The 16,185-nt window shown below is 39.9% G+C and overlaps 3 protein-coding genes across 3 annotated transcripts in view; 1 reads left to right on the top strand and 2 right to left on the bottom strand.

Annotated features, from left to right (window-relative positions):
• The window catches only part of mrpl1 (mitochondrial ribosomal protein L1), a 4,348-nt gene extending 1,682 nt beyond the window's left edge, over positions 1 to 2,666 (bottom strand). Inside the window, exons 1-5 of the mRNA XM_044026784.1 lie at positions 2,498 to 2,666; positions 1,695 to 1,800; positions 898 to 1,183; positions 506 to 589; positions 245 to 316 (exon numbers count right to left, since the gene is read on the bottom strand). Of these exons, the coding sequence (XP_043882719.1) occupies positions 245 to 316; positions 506 to 589; positions 898 to 1,183; positions 1,695 to 1,800; positions 2,498 to 2,528 (579 nt within the window). The 5' untranslated portion in view covers positions 2,529 to 2,666. The remainder of the gene's footprint in view (positions 1 to 244; positions 317 to 505; positions 590 to 897; positions 1,184 to 1,694; positions 1,801 to 2,497) is intronic.
• A 297-nt stretch (positions 2,667 to 2,963) lies between these two features.
• On the top strand, positions 2,964 to 11,282 carry cnot6l (CCR4-NOT transcription complex, subunit 6-like). Its single transcript, XM_044026783.1, has 12 exons — positions 2,964 to 3,089; positions 5,156 to 5,277; positions 6,023 to 6,209; positions 6,763 to 6,848; positions 7,033 to 7,122; positions 7,319 to 7,387; positions 7,715 to 7,872; positions 7,961 to 8,115; positions 8,338 to 8,489; positions 8,950 to 9,177; positions 9,266 to 9,468; positions 10,728 to 11,282. Exons 2-12 carry the CDS (start codon positions 5,166 to 5,168, stop codon positions 10,947 to 10,949), a joined length of 1,662 nt encoding a protein of 553 aa, XP_043882718.1. The 5' UTR covers positions 2,964 to 3,089; positions 5,156 to 5,165; the 3' UTR covers positions 10,950 to 11,282.
• A 2,990-nt stretch (positions 11,283 to 14,272) lies between these two features.
• Positions 14,273 to 15,937, bottom strand: LOC122769948 (cytokine SCM-1 beta). Its single transcript, XM_044026867.1, has 4 exons — positions 15,784 to 15,937; positions 15,085 to 15,202; positions 14,774 to 14,881; positions 14,273 to 14,506 (listed from the first exon to the last, which is right to left on the bottom strand). Exons 1-3 carry the CDS (start codon positions 15,845 to 15,847, stop codon positions 14,794 to 14,796), a joined length of 270 nt encoding a protein of 89 aa, XP_043882802.1. The 5' UTR covers positions 15,848 to 15,937; the 3' UTR covers positions 14,273 to 14,506; positions 14,774 to 14,793.
• Between the last annotated feature and the right edge of the window lie 248 nt (positions 15,938 to 16,185).

The raw sequence follows: 16,185 nt of genomic DNA, 5'->3' as shown, positions 1-16,185 counted from the left end.
TCCAGCAGGGGGCGCACATGACATCAGCAGACAAAGAGAAATGGATATGATTGAATGATTTTCTTGTTTTAAATAAATAAATATTCACATTTGTCCATTTATTAACCATTGTCCCCTAATATTCCACAAACTTTATTAACAAGTTTAACATGAATTCCAATATTAACAGAGTGTGTTCATGAGTTCTTTGGAGCAAAAAGACACAGAAACTTGTTGTTGTGGTTTTAATGTGGATTGTAAAAACCTGCTGAATGAGCTCCACTCCTCCTACTACATCAGCTCCGTTCTCCTTCGCCACTTTCACCTGATTTTCATCCTGCAGAGAGACAAACAGACGTCATGTGACCGTGTTAATGTTTGTTACGGTCGTTAAAACGCTCCACTCGTGCTGCTCCACAGGAGGATGAATCGATGAATGAACGAGCTCAGCGCTGAGTCACTCTCACACACAGTCACACAGTCAGTGGACTGGGAACTGAAGATTGACGAGAGTTCGTTTCTTTACCTCAGTGAAGAGCACAACTCTGCTCGTCTCTGTGGTGAAGGGGAACGGTAAAAGAATGGTGCTGGTGAACTGGTCCACTCTTTTCTGTGAGACAGCAAAACATTATATTAGTGGAATTACTAGAAAACAAAAAGGTTGTGATCAAACGAGCTCAAAGATTCTAAATGGATTCACAAGTCAGACGTGCAGCGTTACAGCAAAACAAAACCAAGGCTTCACTCTTATGAAGACAAGTCTTTGTGAGGCCTGAAGCTGATGTGTGACTATTATTCATATGAATGTAATTATGTTTGTGTCATTTACACCAAACCAGTGTCACTCTTGTATTTAAAGGGCAGTAAAACCACAAAAGTGTCCCGGTATTAACGAGTACTTAAGGTAACCAGCGTTACCTTTTTCTCCAGCTTCATGTTGAGCTTCAGGTCGATGTAAACGGGCTGCGTGGGAGGAGTGAAGTCCAGAACCTGGAAGTTCTTCAGCAGGTCGATGGCGTCCGCTGCGTCGTACGTGGTCCTGGGGTAAAACCTACGGACGTAAACGTCGTCCACAGGCGCCCACGCCGTCTTTCCATACGGTTTATGTCTCTGACTGTCGTCCAGGACAACCTTCTCTTTCTTCACCTTCTTCTCTTTGCTCTTCTCTTCCTCCTCTTTTTTCTTGTCTTTCTTTTGGAAAGTCCTGACAAATGAGAACATTTCTCTTGATAAACAAACACTGACACTTTCATTTATAAGACGTTTCAACAGGTGATCGTTCACGAGGCTTCCTCCATCATCGGCTCAAATTATATTCATCCAGTCACTGACGTCACACTAACTTACATGTAGATATATATGTGTGTGTGTGTGTGTGTATAGCTATATATCTCTATCTATACTTACACACATATACACATATATGCACACATATGTGTATGTATATATATATATAAAAAATATATATACGTATATATACATACACACACGTACTCACTTTTGTGATATATATACAAAAATGTTGCACTTTGTTTTGGGCCACACTGACATTTACACAACTTTTCCATCTCTGAGGAATGAGACACCGCCATTAACCTGACTGAAATACTAAGTTTAAATAGAATTGTTTTTGTCAGATAGGATACATGACATGAAGTGAACATGAATTCATTTACTAAGATCAGGAAGATCAGGTTGAAAGTTTGTGAACTCACCTGGCAACTGCAAACGTCCTGACAGGGAGATTCCTCTGTGTTTGTGGGACGTTGATGAAGGACGGACCACCAGCACTGAGCAGCTGCCGCTGACATCCTGCTAAAACTGAGAAACACAGAAACCACAGGAAGTGTATGAGCACCATCTGTTTCATTCCAGCAGATGGTGTCAAGCAAGCTGCTTCAAAACACGGCTGAAGTGCTGTAATATGTGTCAAATGATAACCTCATGTTTGTCAAATACTTTTTAGAATTCAGGTTTTTAATTCGGCATACACGTGACCCACCAAACGTCACTTATATTAGCAAATAAAGCCGTTTAATTGCTCGTCAGCGCCCACCGCAATTGGACAACGCTTAGCAGAGGTCGAAGGAACATACATTGAAGAAACTGCTATTTTCCCCTTAAATAAAAGCTGCCTTGCCGTTTACATTGATGCCGAATTCAACAGAAGACATGTGTGAATACGACACAAACATTAAATATTGTTTCCATCCATCATCTACCGCTTTATCCTCCACCAATCTCAGCTGACATAGGGCGATAGGCGGGGTACACCCTGGACAGTTCAGTCCTAAATATTGTTTCCCAATGTTTTCCATGTGTAAATAAAATAAAGAGAGACAGAAAGAATCCTGCATATTTATAATGTCATTAGCTAACGACAAGCTAACACGCCGGTTAACGGTTAAACACTGAACTGAAATCACATTATTGTCAAAAAACACGCAAACTCATGTTAATGTTAATGTTAATGTTAATGTTAATGTTAATAGCGAGACAATAAGTGACACACACTGACCTTTCCACACTGTCCGCGTGCAAGTTGCCATGTCTGGGAACAACTGTGGCCCGTGCGGCAACAGCGATACGTTCTGGAAGGTTCCGGAAGAGAAAACCTATAATCTCAAGTTAAACTCTCTTTCTGGAAGAACATGAAACTCGCATAAATATGAGATTGTATATATGAACAATAGTACTATCAGTTACACTATTTGTGATGATTCCATGTTTGACTTCCGATCACATGTCCAGTTCTGTACTTAATAATAATAATAATAATGATAAACATAACGAATAAATTAAAGAAATAGGAATCAAAATGCAAAATCACAATAGTGATAATACTAATTTACCTGACTTTAATAGCATTCCATAAGTTGCTAAATTAAAAATCTATCATAAAGCTGTGAGATGCGGATGGATCAATAATAGATGGAGCACCGTGCGCGCGTGTCGGGCACGAGCGGAAGTGTCGTTTGTTGTTCTTCTCTCTGTTTCCGAGACGTTCACGGTCTGAACGGCTTCAACAGCCGCCGCTGCCGCCGCTGCATGTCGCGTCCAGACTTCCACACTTTTCTCCGTCAATCCTCGTTTTCCGCCCCCGAATGAAGGTAACGTCACGCCTCACTCTCTCCTCTCTCTGTCGACACTTTACCGGAACTGACACGGCTCACGGTTGACTCTCAAATCCGCTTCCGCTTGTACCGACTCACTCAGCCACGCTGTGTCCGGCCAACGTGCGCCTCTGCGGCCGCGAGCGACCTAATCCAGCCCGGTGCTTGGAGCTCGGTTCACGTGTGTGTGTGTGTGTGTGGACTTTAAAGAGTGTGTTAATTTATAAATAACTGTAACACGAGTGTGTGTTTGTGTGTCTGTGTGTGTGACAGCTGCTGCCGGGTTGAAGTGCTCCGGGACCGGGACCGGGACCGTGACCGGGCCCGGGCCCGGGGCCGCTCCGAACGTCCTCAACGTGTTTGTCACTTTTGACATCACAGCTATGTTTGGCCACGCGCCGCTCAGCTGTTCCCGCAGCTGCTGTCACATGTTTATTACATTTATATAACAGCAACAAGAAAATAAGGAAATAACAACGTGAACGCACGAGGTTTCCATGGCAACGGATTGACCGTCATGACAATAATGAACTTTAAGGAATGTTCGTAAACTGTTGTCAGTTAGTTTTCCTGTAAACTGAGCTGAAAATAACCTTCATTTACATCATTAATTCATCTGGTCATTATTGTTTTAGGTTTATAAAATGTTGATTAAAGCTTAATGATGATTAATGATGTCCTCAAATGTCAACATTTTATAATACGTATCTATATTTTTGTCATGGGGCAAAAAACAGCAAATATTCACATTTTAAGAAGCTGAAAAAATGGAGAAATGTATTTTAATTATTAATAATTATCAAAACAGTCAACCATTAATTTAGTAACCATTCATAATCAACTTAAAATCAATCATTCCAACCCTATTTGAACTTTATTATTATGACTGAACTAAATGTAAAACCAACTCTATAACTTATTATTTAACTGTTCAGTATTCAGCTCAGGAAACATTTATAGTCTAAATATAATATTTCTGTGTATGAAATAAAGTCTCATTTAATTTACTTGTAAATGAAACTTTACATTGGAAACATTACAGAGAAAAGGAAACAAACATCACAACATGTCCTTGTTTCTGGCAGATTTTACAGATTAAATTCAATATTTATACAAGAAAATACAAAATCTTAACTTGAAAAAAACAAACAAACAATAACACTAAATAAACACAAATAAATGAATACATTTTGTGTAGCTTTTTTCTTGCAGGACGAAGATAAAAGTTTCAATCACTCCTCTGTGTTACAGTGTGAATAACTATTGTTGTTATCAAAATAAAGTGTGAATGTGGATCATATTTCCACATCATCACTAATATCTTATCACTTCGTCCTTGAATCAGAACCGACTGTACGTCAAACAGACACAGATAAAGAGAGAAATAACAAATCTGTGACTCCTGTATCATAAACGTGGTTTCAACATTATAATAATGCTATAAACCACCTGTGGCTACGTGAGAAAGTTTATACATAGAAACAGATTTTCTCTGTATTTAATATTTTCTTGTTAAATCAAATATATCAGGTTTCTTAAAGATATTTAGTAATATCAGTCAGTGTCAAACATCTGTGTTTGTTGGAGGGAGTGGTCATTATGTGTTCTGCTCTGTAGCTCAGGACAGTATTTCAGTAGGAATTCTAGCTTTAATAGATAAATATTGTGCCGTCTCTTTCTGCTCCTTGATCACACTTATCAAGTTACCTGTAAAAGAAAGCTCTTTCAGGTTTGTACGCCCAGTAATAATGATGTCGTACAGCTAATTATTGTTTCTACTGGACTACAGCAGAGGAAATCATTCAGTCACTTAGTTACTGCATGATATTTTCTTTTATTCTATATCTGGCTCTTCTGAGGTTATTCCAAGGTTAATCTTATTTTGACACGTCTTTATTCATTTTTAGATGTAATCTCTGATTTGTTTCTTCAGTTAATCTCTAAACTTGACCTCAACTCCCCCGATTCATGATGTTATAAACTAGTTGTTATTATAATATATTGTCTTTATTCTTCCATCTCAGTATTTGCTGTTTGTGTGTGTGTTTGTTTGTTGTGTGCAGATATCCAGGTATGCCAAAGGAAAAATATGACCCTCCAGATCCTCGCAGATGTTACACCATCATGCCAGCAGAGGAGGTGGCCAGTGGGAAGAAGTCTCACTGGACTGAGCTCGAGATATCAGGTCACTGTCACTAACTCAATAACTAACTAATGTCTGTTCAAAGCTCAGTGTTAACCAGAAGCTCGACAGTCATGAGGGAAATAAACAGGATTATTATTCTAAAGTTTAAAGTCATTTCAAATGAAATCCCTTTCTACAGACTGCACCTTTAACTTACGTCATAATAATTAACACAGATTCAGTTTGGTTGTTTTTTAAATAATATAATAATAACTGTGCACGCCCACCGGCTGCACTCCGTATCTGATCACATGACGCTCTGAATGTTCTTTAATGTGGTGTTTTTTTTACTCTGAACAGGGTCACATGACGACTCAGTCCATGAATTCAGATATTGTTCTGACGTGAGAAGAAAAATCTAAGAATAGTTCTGACAGTTTTAACTCTTTTTTATTATTGCTACATAAATTCATCACAAAAGGTGCAAAATCCAAATTTAAAGACAATGTCATCATTTGAGGAAGATAAAATGGTAACGTTTAATATCCAGAAAATAAAATGAATTTATGATTTTTATAAAATCATTTCAGGAAAATAATCACCTGCACCACGTGTTTGGTTCATAGAATGTTAGAAAATATTGATCAGTGTTTGTCAAACCTAGAAATGATGTTTGAATGATGAAGAAACCAGAAAATATTCACATTTAAGAAGCTGAAAGATCACATTCAGCACAGTGCTCTTGTTACATCACATGGTGGCGCTCTAGTTTTCATTACGTGTGTGTGTGTGTGTGTGACCTCAGGTCGCGTGAGGAGCCTGAGCAGCTCGTTATGGACGCTCACTCACCTGACAACGCTGCACATCAACGACAACAACCTGAGCCGCATCCCGCCGGACATCGCCAAGCTGCCCAACCTGGTCTACCTGAACCTGTCGTCCAATAAGCTGCGGAGTCTGCCCGCCGAGCTGGGCAACATGGTCTCTCTCAGGTCAGGAAAACATGCCTGTCGATGGGGACACCAGGAAATAAGTGGGCTTCAGACAGACGTTTGTAAACCACTCACTCTCCCACACCAAAGGCCATCCACCAGTGATGTTATCACACACACACACACACACACACACACACTGCTGCCTCCATCACTAAGTTCAAATGTCTTATTTTGTCAATTCGGCTTTTAGAATCCTTAATTATGATTTAAATCAGTGACACAAAGTGACCACACGAGGCAGCAGAGGACCAGCAGCTCCTGTGTCCCCGCAGCTAAAATCACTATGGGGTTTGGTGTGAGTTGTTAAAAAATTTGACAAAAGACTCGCTCCATAAAATCAGTTTTTAAGTCTACGATGTCTACGTCACATGATCACGTCTTTATCTCACTGTGAGACAGATCTTTCCAACAGGAAACTGAAGTTTGTAAAGCACTCAGTGATTTTAGCTTGTGCTGTTAGTTGGAGTCATGGATCGACTACATCGGACAAATGTACAATCAGCTGATTGTTGGAGAGAAAAATAACATGTTGACGTGTTTGTGTTTACAGGGAATTGCTTTTAAACAACAATCTATTGCGAGTCCTGCCTTATGAACTTGGGAGGCTGTTCCAGTTACAAACTCTGGGGCTTAAAGGTGAGTCTGTGACGTCAGGAAACACGAGTCCAGCTCCTGAACCTCAGGCTTCATCCGCCTAACAGATGGATGTTTGATTTGAATTCATTTAAAATGGAATGATAGAAATGAGAGTGTGACTTAAATCACAATTAAATCACAAATCATGAATTCTCATGTATGTGTGTGTGTGTGTGTTGAGCAGGAAACCCTTTGTCCCAGGACATCCTAAACCTGTACCAGGAGCCCGACGGAACCAGGAAGCTTTTGAACTACATGCTTGACAATCTTGCAGGTAAACAAACACATCTCTGCCAAATAATGAGCTATTCTATACATCCACAAACAGACTGACTGCCAAATAATGAGCTATTCTATACATCCACAAACAGACTGACTGCCAAATACTGAGCTATTCTATATGTCCACCAACAGACAGATATAAAGTTAAAGTTTACCTCTTTGCTCATGAGCTAATCTTTATTTTCCAGTTCATCCAGAGCAGCTGCCTCAAAGACCGTGGATCACTCTGAAAGAGCGAGACCAGATGATCCCCACAGGTAATCTGGATTATTTTAGTTCTGCTTTAATGCTGTACATCATCACTTCTATGTGGTATAAATTAGTATTTTATACCACATAGAAAATGAGCGGTGCAATAAATCAATATTATATCAATATTCTAATGTGAGATATTAGAGTCTTTGATTCTGGATATCGTCACATCGTGATGATGTCATTTCCTGCTTTCAAAGACTGATATTGAGACATGTATGAACACTGAATTTTCCCCTCAATAGTGTAAGTTTATCCAGAGCAAAACAACAAAATGTATTTTCAAACCAAAGTCTGACGCCAGTTGACTCAGTGACTCTTTCCTCCTGCAGCCGTGTTCACAGTCATGTGTTACAACGTGCTGTGTGATAAGTACGCCACGCGGCAGCTCTACGGCTACTGTCCGTCCTGGGCTCTCAACTGGGAATATCGTAAGAAAGGCATCATGGAGGAAATCACCAGCTGTGACGCCGACATCATCAGCCTGCAGGTAAACAGAGAGGACCACCATCAAACTATAAAAACCACTCGCCAACACCTGAACGGACTCTTCTTCTTCTCCTCTCGTGTGTCTGCAGGAGGTCGAGACGGAACAATACTACACCTTGTTTCTAGAAACGCTAAAGGAGCGCGGCTACGACGGCTACTTCTGTCCAAAATCTCGTGCCAAACTGGTTTCTGAACAGGAGAGGAAACACGTGGACGGCTGCGCGGTGTTCTTCAAGACCGACAAGTGAGTTCAGACTCATCTGAACTGATGATTTATCTCACTGTTAGACTTTGGTAAACCACTCACTCTCACACACCAAAGCACATAGAGAAAATCACGGATTTTAACGACACACACACACACACACACACACACAGGAGATGTTGATCCACTGCTGCCTCCATCACTAAGTTCAAATGTCTTTTTTGTAAAATTGTGTAAAAATCTATGTGCGTTTTCCTCCAGGTTCACTCTGGTGCAGAAACACACTGTGGAGTTTAACCAGGTGGCGATGGCCAACTCTGAGGGGTCAGAGGTCATGCTGAACAGAGTGATGACCAAAGACAACATAGGGGTGGCGGTCCTGCTCGAGGTCAACAAGGACACGTTCTCCAGTGGTGAGGCGGGCTAAAGTTTAGGCCTCCCGTTATTCCTGCATCAGTCTGTTTCATACAGCAGTTCATCTGTTAATTATTGTTTCATTGTTTATTAATCTGTTTCATAAAATCTGGTTTCTATCAAATGCTTGTTTCAGTTCATCTGGGAAATATTCAGCGTTTATGTAAATGAATCAGTTGCAAATGTAAAATAAAAGTACTAACTTTGATGTTGTATTACGTCAACATCTGCAGTAACATCTTTTTGCCACCAGGTGTCATTGGAGGCTTTGATTAGAAAGTGTTGTGATTTGATCACATCATCAGATTACGCAGCGTGGATTATTGATGTCATTATGTTTTGAATGAGCAGGTTAAACTTCTCATCTTTAGTAATCGTTTGACTTTCTGAAGTTTCGTCTGTGCTGATGAAAACGTCTTTATTCTTGTGATAATCCAGATTATTTTTCTCCTCTGTCAGGGATGAAGCCTCCTCAGGAGCGACAGCTCGTCCTGGTGGCTAACGCTCACATGCACTGGGATCCCGAATATTCGGACGTGAAGCTGATCCAGACCATGATGTTCCTGTCGGAGCTGAAGAGCATCGCCGAGAGAGCGTCGGGCTCCGTGGCGACCGGCTCGCCGACCTCTGACCCTTCGTCCATCCCCATCGTCCTGTGTGCTGACCTCAACTCGCTGCCGGATTCTGGTAAAAAGAACTTTCCTGTTCACGCCCGAGTCTCACACTGGTGTGTTTCCTGTTGGACGGTGAACGTGTGAATGTCTGTGTCGTCCAGGTGTGGTCGAGTACCTGAGCGACGGCGGCGTCGCCGACAACCACAAGGACTTTAGGGAGCTGCGATACAGCGACTGTCTGACCAACTTCAACTGCAACGGCAAGAACGGCAACTCTGACGGAAGCATCACACACAGCTTCCAGCTGAAGAGCGCCTACGACAGCAATCTGATGCCTTACACCAACTACACGTACGACTTCAAGGTACAAACCCTCTCACCAGAAAGCACAACGTTCACCCTCATTTAGCACCTCACTTACAAAGCTGCCTGCTGATTGGTTACTGAATTTTGGAGCGACAGCTGAATGGACCAGTCCCCGTCAATTGTAAATATGTAACGTTAATCAGATTATAAACGTTAGATATTTACAATTATTCCAAGCCTGTGACGACCCAGCGGGTACGACGGGGGACGCAGAGCTTTGGTGGAGGGTTTGTGTTCCTCCACTGTATATGTATATGTGTACATATATATATATATATATATATATATACACACACATAGAGAGAAATCACTTTGAGTGTTTTTCACTAATTAATCCAGGTCTCATGTGACAAATATGGATAAAATATCGATATTAAACTGAAGCCGGGGGTTTCTGTGATTGTTGGGACTGATAAAACGTTGATAATCGCAATAAGACGCGTGCTTGTGTGTGTGTGTGTGTGTGGGCGGAGCTGAGGTCAGAGTCTCCATGTTTTTAACTGCTGCATTCATTAATCACACACAGGGAAATGAATGTGTGAAAGTAAAGTTCACACTTCTCGCTGCTGACGCTTGTGTTGGGTGATGACTCATCGATGAAACGTTGGATGGTGGATGTTTGCTCACATGTTGACTCATTTCTCTGCCTCTGTTGCCATTAACGTTTCCTCGCTGATGTGAACACCTACAGAGTGTGTGATAACGCGTCTGTGGAGACAGACGAACGCTTGCACGACATCATGTTGTCTTTGATTCCTGAGCTGAGGTGGTGACAGTAGCGTTTCTGTAGGAACGTCTCTTTCGGTTCACATTGTGTTTAAAAGGTTATGGAATTATTGATCGATAACCGCAAATATACGTGGGTTGATATGTGCCATTATTATTATCGTCATCATAAGACTATGTGCTGTGGTTTACATAAATCAACACATTTAATGATAAGACTGAAGTCTGTAAACCACACACACACACACACACACACACAGGAGCTGCTGATCCACTGCTGCCTCCATCACTAAGTTCAAATGTCTGATTTTGTCACTTTGGCTTTTAAAATCCTTCATTCAGATTGACCTCAGTGACACAAAGTGACCACACGAGGCAGCAGAGGAGCAGCAGAGTGAAAACTAAAACTAGATTTTAGCCACTTAACAAAAGACAAAGCCAATAAAATTAAAATAAAGTCTACGATATATCTGAAAACTTGGATCATGCTCCGTCCTAAATTGCCGTCACATGACATGTTTGTGCCCCCAGGGTGTGATCGACTACATCTTCTTCTCTAAGACCCACATGAGCGTGCTGGGTCTGCTGGGACCTCTGGACAGCCAGTGGCTCGTGGACAACAACATCACGGGCTGCCCGCACCCCCACATCCCCTCGGACCACTTCTCCCTGCTGGCCCAGCTGGAGCTCCACCCACCCCTGCCCCACCCTCTCAACCCCCTCAACGGGCTGCACCTGCCCGTCAACAGGTAGTGCAGCCCGCCCACTGTCCCTCTTCCTGACCCTCCCTTTTAAACACTGCCCCCCCACCCAGGTTTATACAGGACCGTGTACAGTTCACTCAGAAACCATCCGAACCCTTCCAGCTCTACGACACCGACCAATAGGAGTGAAGTGTTGGCCCTGTTGGTTTTTGCACACTGTAAATGTTTTATTCTATTTTTCCCTTTGAGAAATTCTTGATACCAAATGTTGGGTTTGGGATGAAGCTGCTTTTTTTCTTCTTTTTTTTTTCATGATCACGGCTGACTGTTGCTATGACGACAAACCTTTTTAACATAAATCTGCTCCACAGGTGTCAGCTGATGTGAGTAAATCTTTTTAGAGTTAAAAAACTACTACATAATACACTACAATTAAGGGCTGCAGCTCACCATTGTTTTCATAATCGATGAATAGAGTCAAACAGTGTTGATCAGTGTTTGTCAGACGCTGAAATGAGTGATTTTGAATGATTTCTTTGTTTTATGGAGCAAAGAAACCAGAAAATATTCACATTTAAGAAGCTGAAAAAACACACAAACTGGTTTGAATTATTAAAAAAACAAAACAATAAATGGACTAAGAAAATAGTTGACAATGAATTTAGTAATTCATTAATAATCAATGAATGGAATAATGGTTGCAGCCCGACAACAATGAACACATTTGAATGTTATACAAGGATGAGAAAAGGTACAGGTTTTAAATTTAGATCAGATTATTATTATTATTATCATTATTAAAAACTTTTTATTATTATCATTATTATTATTAATAATAATAATAATAATAATAATAATAATAGTGATAATAATAGTAATAATTCTAAAGTTTTTAAATTTAAAAGTTCCCACTGGTGTGGCGTCATAGTTAACGCTGAGCTTTGAAATGACAACATGAATTCATCTCATGACAACATGAATGCACTGTTCAGAGGAGGCTTTCAGATCAAATGACCGGGGACGATCAATCACACCGTCCGTTATACATTTACATATCACATGCGTCGCTCTGCGCAGCAGCAGCAGCAGCAGCAGCATTTTAGCTGAGTCAGAATATTTGTGCCACAGATGGAGAATGATGTGTTTGAAATGACTCAGTGACACAAGTGTGTTGTTAACCACTAAATAGTTTAAATAAAGTCTAAAAGGATGGAATGGAGTTTGTGCTGTCCCTAGAAAATATGAATAATCTTGTGTCACTTTTTCGTCACAAATTTGTTCCTAATTGTTTGGCCTCATGTCGTTGGTCAAAGCAAACGTGCAGGTGAATAAAGAAATGAATGTTCTGAAAGTCTCCTCCTCACAGTCCAGCGTGGACACGTTCACTTCTCTGCTGGATTACGGGTCTCGTACGTTCTCACTGATCATGATCAATAATCGGACGTGAGTTTGCAATGTGTCGACGGCTGCAGCCAAATCTGCCCCAATGCCGTTTAAAGAGCTTTTAAAGGGATAGTTCAGGATGTTTGGGGTGTGTGGTTGTATCAGGTACTTTAACGGTGAGTGTGAGCAGTTTGTAATCCACTCACTCTCCCACACCAAAGCCCACAGAGAAAATCAGTGCTGTTATCACACACACACACAGGAGCTGTTGATCCACTGCTGCCTCCATCACTATGTTCAAATGTCTTAGTGAATTCGGCATTTGAAATATTTCATTTAGACTTAACCCAGTGACTCAAAGTGACCACACGAGGCAGCAGAGGACCAGCAGCTCCTGTGTCCCCGCCAGCTAAAATCACTGGTCTTCTCTCTGGACTTTGGTGAGATGTGAACATGTTCTTAAGATATCGTAGACTTAATTAACTGAGTCCTTTGTTAAGTGGTTAAATCTATTCATTTTGAGCTCGGAACACAACCACACATCAGAAAACTTGAACTATCCCTTTAACAAATAAAAAATAATGCATATAATGGCAATAATGCAACCCTAGTTGACTAATAATAAGCTTTATATTCTTTTTTTCTTTGAAGATCTGCAGTCTTTACAGAGTATAGTCCTGTTTGCCTTCAACTGAGCGGCCAAAGACCCCCCCCATGAATGACCTGTGTGGTGATCAGATTCTATTTATTTATCGTGCCAGACAAAGAAAAAAACCAACCCTTCCTGAGAAGAATCAGCTCATGGTTCATAAGCAGGAGCTGAATGTATTCACAGAGGCTCACACATCAGATTCCTGTGGACTCGCTACTTTGTATCTGTGTCAGATGATTAGACGTAATAGCCCTTTATGTACGTTGCGTTGTAACTCAGGGCTGTGCTATGCATCGAGCAAAAACTACAAGACTCCCGGAGTCGCAGTGTACGAGCAGAACCACACAGGAAGCTATGATTCTGACAAATCCTTCGTAAGCACAGGGGATGTACGTACACACACACACACACACACACACACACTCTGTTCATGCTGCAGTTGTAGTTCAATTCCCACGTCTTTGTGCATTTTTGATAAAACTACTGCCGCACTTTTGCTCCATTTCCCAAAAACATCTTTGGGAAATTCAAAAATTCTCGAGTCGACAGAAAGTTTGAAAAAAAAAATGTTGAAAATAAATTTCTTTCAGAAAAACTTACTTTAAAATTGTCATTATCATTGTGTGTGTGTGTGTTTATTCTATTTTATTTGAGGAAAAGTTCAATGAGCAGAGAAAGAGATAAGTTTTTACCATCATTTCTTTTTCAGACCAGGTTCAGAAAAATGGCAAGTTATGGAATAAAAGACAAAGAACGGGGAAAAACAAGGAATAAATGTGCAATATTAATGGGAATAAAAGTTTAAAATACAAAAAAACTATGAAAAATCATCTGATTATTAGTGCAATGTCTCTATATACAGAATGTATTTCCCACTTTAATAACTGCATCTGCACAAATGATTCATTTCCTTTTAAATAACTTAAATAATATAGTTTTGTAGAGAAGTAAAATGTCTGTGTATGCAGACGACAGCTTTCTCTTTCATAAACTTTAGGAATTATAAAAATCAGAGGTCACAGTTACAGCGACACATACATGATATATTATCTTCAGTTTAAATTCACAAGGTTTACTTTTTTCATTCTTAATAAATAAATAAATAAATAAATACATAAATGGTAATAAATAAGAACCCGAATCTTATTGGTGTTAATTGTTGGTTCATAAACAATAATCCAGTCTAAAATGACTGGAGTATTTATTATATTTATTTATTAGGATTTTTGGATTGTATGAGATTTGATATTTCTATCTGATCCAGTGAATTTGACCAGTGTGGTATCAGCTCATCGCTAGTTTTCAGATTAGACGGCAATAATTGTCAGAAACACAACTTGTTTGACTTCTTTTATTTGTTATATTGTGTAAAACAATACGGAAATAAGGTTTTTAAAAACAAAACATCTTCAGAGTGGAATCTGTGACACATACAACATGGTAACATTTTATATTAGATTTATTTTCCAAAGAAAAATCAATAGAAAGATTCATAGAATGAAGAACTATGAAGTAGAAGGATTATTTCACCGTTTGACAACTGCGACAGAGCGAGTGAGGCTTCATGAGTCCTGAGATTAAAAACAGAAGAAAACAATCGATTATTATTATTATTATCATCATCATTTAGAATGGAGTGAAAAGTAAAAACACATACATTAGAAAATGTCAGTATTATACAGGACAAGTTCTTTTTTGGATCGCAGGGAAATCTCTTTATTTCTCGCTTTATTGATTTATTCATGAACGACAACCAGCACACAGAAAACTCATGTTTAGTTTATTTCTAGTTTTAATTCCTATTCACATTTTATACAACTTGTTTGTCATTTATTTACCTGTTTATGACGCAGGCAGATCATTTCTTCTGCAGCTCAGAGAGAAGCCCGTTGACCCATGTCGCGTTTGGATCCACACACACAGTGAAGTTCCTCTTCGTGGTGATTCTGTGGGAAAACAGAACGTCTGTTACTACGACACAGAAGAGGACACCATGCACAGAGCAGACCCCTGTCCACGATGTCCTCTTCTGTTAGGACACAGATGGAGGCAGAAGGTCCGCTGTGGCCGAAATACGATGAGGAAGAAGCAGCAGCATCTTGTAGCCATGACAACAGCGACTCTGATAACTCATCCACTCGTCACTCACATGATCTCAGTGCGACGACACTGTCCTGACACACGAATCACCTCCATTTTAAAGATGGCCCTCGTCGGGATGCGCTGTAACGTGGTGTGAATGCAGCGACAGCTGTGTCGAGGCATAGCTGGACAACAAACAACTATACATTAGTACAGAGGATACATTTACTTTTCTTGCTTCTTGATTCACAATATTGTTTTTCCAGTTTGATGAATAAAAACAATGTTTTTCATTAACAACAACAACACAAATTATAAAACACATTGTTTTCCAGTTTGGAGATAAGTCAAATGTCTCTCTATGCAGACGACACCTTACTTTTTTAATAACATTATCTGCACACATAATACATTTTCTTTTTCAATAATATGAAAATATATATAATTTAGTACATTTCTCTTTCATTAACTTCATTAACAAGAATGACACATTTCCTTTCTATTAACTTTATCTACACAAATTACAATGTTGTTGTTTCCAGTTTTCAGTCAAATGTGTCTGTATGCAGACGACACCTTCATCTTTTTAAATAACTGAAATAATCTGAAAATATATTTTTTCCAGTTTGAAGAGAAGTAGATTTTCTTTATACGACACCTTTCTTTTTCATCAACTTCAGCTTCACAAACTATAAAAATACTAAACACTCAAAAGGAGAAAAAATGTCATAAATGTTTAAAAAACAACAGAATAAAGTGGTCTCACCGTGCAGCGTGGTGATGCAGCAGCAGAACGTCAGCAGCGCCACGAGCAGCAGTGCTTTCACCATCGTGATCTTTCAGCACCAGTGATGAAGTGATGACGCGATGAAGCGATGAAGTGATGAAGTGATGAAGTGAGAGTGAACGTCGTAGAGTCTGGGTTTATAAAGCTGCAAACAAGGAACTACGTGTCTGTGTCTGTGTGTGTGTGTGTGTGTGTGCGCGTGTGTGGGTGTGTGTGCAGGAAAAAGTGCACTTTACTGACTTGACAAAATTCAAAACCTGTGGCATCTTGATGTTTTCTGCTGAATGAGCCACATTTCCTTCCTTGTTGTTTTGAAATATTTTGCCATATTTGCACCGTGTGGGAGTTTGATGTGACAGATAGATATGTAAATTAAATACT

The sequence above is a fragment of the Solea senegalensis genome, linkage group LG5 (assembly GCF_019176455.1).
Source record: "Solea senegalensis isolate Sse05_10M linkage group LG5, IFAPA_SoseM_1, whole genome shotgun sequence".
In the NCBI taxonomy this organism is placed as follows: Eukaryota; Metazoa; Chordata; class Actinopteri; order Pleuronectiformes; family Soleidae; genus Solea; species Solea senegalensis.
Note: the sequence above shows the minus strand (reverse complement) of the source record. Positions and strands in the feature narration are given on the sequence as shown.

Coding starts and splice junctions, on each gene's coding strand:
- LOC122769948 (XM_044026867.1), bottom strand. CDS start 15,847: ATGGTGAAAGCACTGCTGCTCGTGGCGCTGCTGACGTTCTGCTGCTGC. Junction 15,203..15,783: donor CTGCATCACCACGCTGCACG/GTGAGACCACTT, acceptor TTTGTTGTCCAG/CTATGCCTCGACACAGCTGT. Junction 14,882..15,084: donor TGTCGTCGCACTGAGATCAT/GTGAGTGACGAG, acceptor GTTTTCCCACAG/AATCACCACGAAGAGGAACT.
- cnot6l (XM_044026783.1), top strand. CDS start 5,166: ATGCCAAAGGAAAAATATGACCCTCCAGATCCTCGCAGATGTTACACC. Junction 7,388..7,714: donor AGACCAGATGATCCCCACAG/GTAATCTGGATT, acceptor TTCCTCCTGCAG/CCGTGTTCACAGTCATGTGT. Junction 7,873..7,960: donor CCGACATCATCAGCCTGCAG/GTAAACAGAGAG, acceptor GTGTGTCTGCAG/GAGGTCGAGACGGAACAATA.